Raw genomic sequence first — 7,742 nt, 5'->3', positions numbered from 1 at the left:
AGGACTGGTCAGGAAAAATAAAATCAACTCTGACTAGGTCCTGACACGCAGACCCTCACAGAACTGGGAGCATAAAGGGGGGTTCGTGTCATATTGGTAGTGGCGGTAGTGGTAAATCCAGTCTCTGTCTCTGTCGCTCTCTTATTTCCACTATTTTATCCTCTTAGTAACCCTGTGAAGTAGGTTAGTCTGAGAGAGTTGACTGATCCAAGGTCATTCAAGTGAGCTTCCATGGCGGGATGGGGATTTGAACCTGACTGTCCCAAGATTCCAGTCTGAAACGCTAGTCGTTGCCGCAAGACATGTTAAAACGGTTTGTTTAGCCGAGAGTAAACGCAGCCATGGCCATAATGATATAGAAGGGGTTGGTTTTGTGTGAGGTCTTTCTCTCCCCCGTGTCACACTGACTTTCTGTTTCCCACCCAGGAGTTACAGCTAGAACCCAAAATGGAAGATCAGGAGCCTGCCGGGCCTGAACCACAGGAGAATTCGGAGGCGGGACCGAGGGACCTTCGCGTCATCCAAATCGGGGCCACTGGGGAGTTGCTGGAAGGGGTGGGCCCACCGCAGTTTAAACGGGAGCCAGAAGACCAGTGCTGGGAAAACCAGTTGCAGGATTTCCTGAAGACGATGCAGCCCCCTCGATCGGGATGGAGGAACTCACCGCATTCCCCTCACTACTCGCCAGAAGAAGACACAAAGTATTTCCAGGCTGCATTCAAGAGATCCGCTGATGGCAGCCCGTGGCCCAGAGCTGAGTGCCTGGGCCAAGCCCTCCCGGGCCTCAACAAAGGGGACAGCGAGGCCTACGAAAGCAGCCGGGAGACACCCGTGAAAGTGAAGGAAGAGGTTATGGACGAGGACCCGGGCAACTTGGAGCTCCGGCGCCAGCGCTTCCGACTCTTCTGTTACGAGGAAGCCGAGGGGCCACGAGAGGTTTGTAACAAGCTCTGGGAACTTTGCCACCAGTGGCTGAGGCCGGAGACGTACAGCAAGGAGCAGATCCTGGAGTTTCTGATTCTGGAGCAGTTCCTGACTGTCCTGCCCCAGGACATGCAGGGCTGGGTCAGGGGCCACGATCCTGAGACCTGCACTCGGGCGGTCGCCCTGGCGGAGAGTTTCTTGGAAGAATCCGAGGAACCGGAACAAAAGGTGAGATCTTGGATAGGGCCTAGAAGAAGAGACGGGCAGAGATTTCGTGGGGTTTAAAATACCAAGGAACCTAATTTCAGAATAAGAGGGGAAAGCATTATAGAAGCCCTCTGTTCTTGAATTTTTTAAACTATTTATTTATGTTATTTATAGACTGTCTTTGTAACTGAATCTCAAGGCAGATAACAAAGTGTAAATTAATACAATCAACAGGGTGGGACATCCAATAAACGTAATAGGATTTGGATTGCAGAAATTTGAACCAAGGCAGCGGATGTTGCAGACAATAACACCTCTAAAGGGATGATGCCTCTTCAAGATCTCTGTAAAATCCTTTGGTTCTTTTTTGCCATCTCTGGAGTCTCCTACATTTATTACGTTGGACTGATAACATTGTATGATTATTATTATCGCAGACAAGTTTCTGATGGGAAAACCAAGCTGAGCACAGTTTTAATGAGCTGTTTATCGATTGTGTGTTCCAGTTTCCAGATTGCCCTGCAGATGTATGAAGTGTTTTGAAAGATTCCTGTTAATTTGATTTTAAGCATTAGATTCGGAGTTAGTAGAAGGCTCAGTTTTTTATTACGAAGCTACGAATACTTGTTTCACCGCTGGGGTCGGATCCAGCAATCACAAAACTGACGGTGCAGTTCCATTTGTGTGACACCTAATGCTTTCCTTTCATTGTATAATAGTGCCTAGAAATTGATTGCGCGAAATTTTGCATGAGTGGAAGCCCAAGTAAAAAGGTAAAGGTTCCTTTGCTCGAAAGCCAGTCGAGTCCGACTCTAGGGTTGCGGTGCTCATCTCCGTTTCAAAGCCGAAGAGCCAGTGCTGTCCAAAGACGTTTCCGTGGTCATGTGGCCAGCATGACTAAACACCAAGGCGTTTACCTTCCCACCAAAGTGGTACCCATTTATCTACTTGCAATTTCTTGCTCTTGAACTGCTAGGTTGGCAGGAGCTGGAACTAGAGACGGGAGCTCACTCCGTCATGCGGTAACTCGGGTCTCGAACTGCTGAACTACTGACCTTCCACAGCCTGCAGTTCAGCGTCTTAACCACTTGAGCCACTGCAGCTCCAAGGCTACTTCCTTGGAAGGCAGCCCTACGCAAGGGCTGTAGCGCAAGCGGAAACTTTGCACTGGACCCAACCAATGGTCACCTGTGCAAATACGTGTTTATTGATCATTTTGTGCTTGTTAATGATATTCTGAATTTTTTTTTTAAATTTGTGTGTGTGTGTTGACATGAGAAAGGAAGCCACGGCCCTCAGTTGGCAAGGCTGACCCAACCAATGGTCACCTGTGCAAATACATGTTTATTGATCATTTTGTGCTTGTTATGATATTCTGATTTTTTTTTATTTGTGTGTGTGTGTTGACATGAGAAAGGAAGCCACGGCCCTCAGTTGGCAAGGCTTGAGCAAGACTGTTAACGGCAGGAAGTTTTGGAGGTCATTATTTCATAGGGTCGGCATAAGTCAGAGACGACTTGACAGCTCATAGCACACATTTTACACACACACACAAATTCTTATCTTGGATTTTTTTTTGCCATCAAGTCTCAGCTGATTCATGGTGACCCCAGCGGGTTTTTAAGACAAAAGACGTTCAGAGGTGCCATGGCCTGCCTCTGTACAGTGACCCTGGACTGACTTCCGTGGTGGTCTTCCATCCCAGTACTAGCCAGGCCTGAACCTTCTTTGTTTCTGAGATCTGATGAGATTGGGCTAGCCGAGCTATCCAGGTCAGGGAATCTTGGGTATCGGACATATTTAAAAGATTGTTCCTCAACTTTTTTATTTTTGAGGGGGGGGGGCTCTTTTTATGGTTTGTTGCTGGTTTCAATTCCCCCTTTTTTATATCATCACTGTCAGAGACAGGATACTGGGCTAGGCTGGACCTTTATTCTGATCCAAAAAGTCAGAAAAAAATGAGAAATTCATGGCTGTGCCTGTCATGTGAGCGCGGGGGGGCGGGGGACGACACTCCATGGACAGAAGCAGGGTTTCAAAATGCTACCCAGAGTGCCACGTTGAACCTGCCATAGGGGAGAGGTCCCTCAGTCCAATCCAGCATGCCTCTTGCCGTGTTCTTACCACCTGTCAGTTAATGTATGTTTTGTCTTGCCTGCGGGCAGTGAGGCTGCTGCCTGGATCAGGGGACAAGTCCTTTGACACCAGGGGTAGTTAGTCACGAATCCCTCTGGATTTATCAGTTCATTATTATTCAATCTGCCTTTCTACGTAGGTGGCGGGAGGCTTGGAGAAAGCATTCAGTTCTCCGAAGTCGGATCCTTCCTCACCAGACGTCCTGAAAATGCAGCTGCCCATGGACGAGAAACAGGAAGCTGACTGGGAAGCTACTTTGTCTGGTAAGCATTTCCCCACCTCCCCCAAGGGTTTCTGGGGATGGTTTCACTGAAGTTTCTGACTCAAGCCTGGTCTATCCATGGAGCAGAACGAGATGGTTGTCCTGTCCTGTCCTGTCCTGTCCCGTCCCGTCCATCTGTCTGTCTTTTCCCCCTTAAATATTATGTCAAGCCCTTTTGACAGGTATTGTTCCCACTTTTGATTTGGGGGAGGATGTGTGTTTAGACCTGAAGTCCTGAGCAATTCTTCCTTTGTATGGATTTTATTATCTTGTTTTTCCTGAATTGGTTTGTAAGCCTGGTGCCCAGCAGTTGGGATATGCATTTTCTAAAGCAAGTGAGTAAATAAAAACATTGTTCTCTGGTTTTGTTCCCTACAGGCAATGAGCAAACGCCAGATGATGAAGAGGAGACTTTTGAGGGGGACCGGCCTGAGCAAGTGGGTATTGGGGGAGGCTCACTGGAAAGGCCCAAAGGGAAATGTTTCCAGGGTCCTGAGGCAGAAGAGGGAGTTGAAAGTCATCAGGGACCAGAAAATCGGCAGGAAAACTCTCCTGGGAAGGCACCAAAACTTTGTGAGGAACCCGATAGGGGCTTATCAGAAAGCGCCTTCCAGGAGGGAATCCGCAAGCTTGCCAATTCAGGGGAAAGCCCCTGTCAGCGCTTAGGCCCCCGAGAAACTCACATAAGTGATAAGCCCCACAAATGCTCCTTTTGTGAAGCGAGTTTCTATGAGAGAACACACTTGGTCATTCACGAGCGAATCCACACTGGAGAGAAACCGTATAAATGCTCTGTGTGCGAGACGTGGTTCTCTCACCCCTCGGAGCTGCTGAGGCATGAGGAGACCCACATGCCCGAGAAGCCCCACAAATGCGCTGTCTGTGGCAAAAGCTTCAACCAGAAAGCCTCCCTGATCACCCACGAGCGAACCCACACAGGGGAAAAACCATATGAGTGCTCCGAGTGTGGGAAGAGCTTCAGCACAAGCTCCCAGCTCATAACGCACAAGCGAGTCCACACGGGTGAGAAGCCATACAGTTGCTCCTACTGCGGCAAAAACTTCAACCAGAAAGCATCCCTGATCACCCACAAGAGGACCCACACTGGGGAGAAGCCGTACGAGTGTACGCTCTGCGGGAAAAGCTTCAGTGCTTGCTCTCAAATCATAAACCACATCAGGGTCCACACGGGAGAGAAGCCGTACGAGTGCTTAGAATGCGGGAAGCGTTTCGGGAGCAGTTCCCACCTGACCGATCACAAAAGAACACACACAGGGGAGAAGCCGTACAAGTGTCCCGACTGCGGGAAGAACTTCAGCCGAAGTTCCAACCTGACAGCACACAGCAGGATCCACACGGGAGAGAAGCCATATATATGCTCAGGTTGTGGCAAAAGCTTTAGGCAGAAGGCCTCCCTCATTACCCACAAGAGAACCCACACGGGAGAGAAACCCTTTGAGTGCTCCGAGTGTGGGAAAAGCTTCATTTCGAGCTCTCGCCTCGTAAGCCATAAGAGGGTGCATACGGGAGAGAAACCATACGAGTGCTTAGAGTGTGGGAAGTGTTTCATTTCCAGCTCCCATCTTCTAAGCCATAAGAGGGTGCACACGGGAGAGGAGCCGTATAAGTGCTCGTAAATGCGGGAGACCCGTTATTGCGCTGCCCTTCAGATAACGGGCCGATTCACACATACCCCCGGCCAGGAATCCTGTATACCAGGGATGACCAACTTCTAGATTCTCAGGGGCTGCTCTTTTCTCCAGGCAGCATCCTGGGGGGGACAAGAACGGCCAGCTCCATCATAAAGTCGGCACCTTTTTAGCAGTAAGGGCGTCACAGTAAAGGCGCACAGACATAGTCTAACCTACAGATACCTGCATCTACATATTATATGCCAGACCCCAAAGAGAGATATAATATTTAAAGTGTGGATGCGATCTCTCTTACAATTTAAAAACAGTTTTGCTAGGGCCAGGTAGATTTCTTCTAGAGGCTAGACCCATCCAGCAGGGTTGACGGTGGCCCACATCTCCAGGGTTGACAGTGGCCCACATCTCCTCTGTATGCCAGAGGCACAAGCCGTGCAGCGGCAGGCCATGCGCGTCAGAGTAGGTTGAGGTATAATAACCCTGACCTTTGGGGTTCTTTTTTTTCTTCCCACAAAAGGCCACAGAGTATGCAAGTTGAGCGTGTGCACACAGCTCACCAGCGCCACCAGTGCATCAAACGCGTACTGCGAGGTGCACGAACTTAAGGCTAGACGGACCAATGGTGTGGCTAGGCAGAAGGCAGCTTCATGTGTTCATAAATGTGCTCACCGTGTGTACGTGATTCCCCAGCCGGCAAATGTGTGAACCAGCCCTGAAGCACGAGAATCCCTGTATGTAGTACCCGAAGGGAGTTCAAAACGGAGATGCGTAGGCAGTTAGAGGGCAGGGTTGTGTTCAGGGATTTTTCTCCATGTTGACTTGTCTGCTGAAGAACCCCCTGAACAGCTCCCTCAAAAGACATGTGGCAAGGAATTCTGGGATATTTTCTAGGGCACCCAAATAGTTTGCTCACAGCATTGGTTAGGCATTTCAGGCCGCCCTGTAGCCCTGTGTGTACCTGAGTTCTGGGTCGCATGTGATGGGCAGCAAAATTAATACTGAGGGGAGTAGAATTCAGGTTGTCAACCAGTCTGGCGAGAAACGTCCTGCCCATTTAATAATTTGTGCATTTCAGGGCATGGAGGTAAATAACATCACTCAATAAATAACATCCCACATGGCCTCTATGAAAAAGGGAGAGAACGTTTTCTTCCGGGCCTGTTGGCAACCATCGTAGTCTGCTCTGCTTTGAGCACATTTTGAAGCACTCTTTGTTTCATTTTTGTTCTTTAAACTCCCTGCAAATAGAAAACAGTGTGGTAAGCGGAAAGTGCGGGAGTAGAAGCTTTTCTAGGGAGGTTATTTTTTGTTTTGTTTTGTTTTGTTTACGCAAAAGTTTTTTTTCCTGAGCTGGAATTCTCATTCTCTCCCTCCCTCTCCCCCCCCCCAGTCTGAACTGGAGCAGTTCCTCAGCATTCTACCACCCCCTCACCCTTCCTGCCTTTGTGAATCAGGTCCTAGTGCATATCTTCCCCACGGCTGCACACGTCGGGCTGTGGGAGATCAGTTAGGAGCTGGCTATCTGTTTTTTAGAGTCGCTTTCCCACCGTAATAGATCTTTTCTTCCAGGGGTCCCATAAAAGGCTCTGAGGGAATCCTGAATTCCTAGGGACTAAATTTAGGAACTGTAGTTATACGGAATGGAATGGAAGCATTTTTGGAAAAGCTGGCGGGCTAGATGTTTGCAGGCTTAATGTTCTTCAGAATAGAGGCAGACCCTATGTATTTAAATTTCCCACAGTCTGCAGCACTACAAAATCTTACGGGCAAGCTGCACCTGGCACGGATAACTCCTACACCAATACCACAAAGGCTGGCCTTATTCCTGGGCTCCGATTGGCCAAGGCCATGCACCCAGCCTCAGCTTTCTTCTCTTCCTTTTCTGCTCAGACTTCCTGTGCATTTTTGTACGATTCGCATGAGGCCGGGACTTGCCTCACCCTGGGTTAACAGCAAAGGGCATACATTGCAGGCAGAAGAAACCAAAATGGCTTCCTTCCATGCCCGCTCCTTTCCAAATAGGCTAACATTCTAGGTGGGTCATCCTCCAGCCTCTTGCGAGGCCAGATATGGGGTGCTTGCAAAGGGCCGTGTCCTGGAAACCTGTCCAGGCCAGGCCTAAACTATGCCCTGTACCTGCCCACAACTGAGGCGACTTCCCACCAGCCCGTTGGTCACCTGAAATTTGGGCAAGGGAGGCCATGTCTGCCCGGCTAAGACCTGGTTTAGAGAGAATGAGGTGGTAGAATGAACTGCACCGCTTCAGAGGGCTGGCAGTGGCTCACTTTTGGGGGGAAAGCTCCTTTTTGTTTAACAATTTCCTCCAAATAGAAAACCAGCAAACAAGGAGTCATCCTCCAGCCTCTTGCGAGGCCAGATACGGGATGCTTGCAAAGGACCATGTCCTGGAAACTTGTCCAGGCCTAAACTATGTCCTGTACCTGCCCACAACTGAGGCGACTTCCCACCAGCCTGTTGGTCACCTGAAATTTGGGAAAGGGAGGCCATGTCTGCCCTGATAAGACCTGGTTTAGAGAGAATGAGGTGGTAGAATGAACTGCACC

The 7,742-nt window shown here is 49.3% G+C and overlaps 1 protein-coding gene across 1 annotated transcript; it reads left to right on the top strand.

Moving 5' to 3' along the window:
* The first annotated feature begins 447 nt into the window (after positions 1 to 447).
* LOC107125770 (zinc finger protein 397-like) lies at positions 448 to 6,525 on the top strand. The gene is made up of 3 exons (XM_015429221.1): positions 448 to 1,152; positions 3,407 to 3,530; positions 3,908 to 6,525. Exons 1-3 carry the CDS (start codon positions 448 to 450, stop codon positions 5,164 to 5,166), a joined length of 2,088 nt encoding a protein of 695 aa, XP_015284707.1. The 3' UTR covers positions 5,167 to 6,525.
* The last annotated feature ends 1,217 nt before the right edge of the window (positions 6,526 to 7,742 follow it).

Source organism: Gekko japonicus, unplaced genomic scaffold (assembly GCF_001447785.1).
Source record: "Gekko japonicus isolate JY-2015 unplaced genomic scaffold, Gekko_japonicus_V1.1 scaffold3298, whole genome shotgun sequence".
In the NCBI taxonomy this organism is placed as follows: domain Eukaryota; kingdom Metazoa; phylum Chordata; class Lepidosauria; order Squamata; family Gekkonidae; genus Gekko; species Gekko japonicus.
The sequence above is the reverse complement of the archived record's forward strand: the minus strand, read 5'-3'. Positions and strand labels throughout refer to the sequence as shown.

Excerpts from the sequence above, each read along its gene's own strand:
- LOC107125770 (XM_015429221.1), top strand. The coding sequence starts at position 448 with ATGGAAGATCAGGAGCCTGCCGGGCCTGAACCACAGGAGAATTCGGAG. Across the intron at positions 1,153-3,406 it reads CCGAGGAACCGGAACAAAAG|GTGGCGGGAGGCTTGGAGAA; the intron begins GTGAGATCTTGG and ends CTTTCTACGTAG. Across the intron at positions 3,531-3,907 it reads CTGGGAAGCTACTTTGTCTG|GCAATGAGCAAACGCCAGAT; the intron begins GTAAGCATTTCC and ends TGTTCCCTACAG.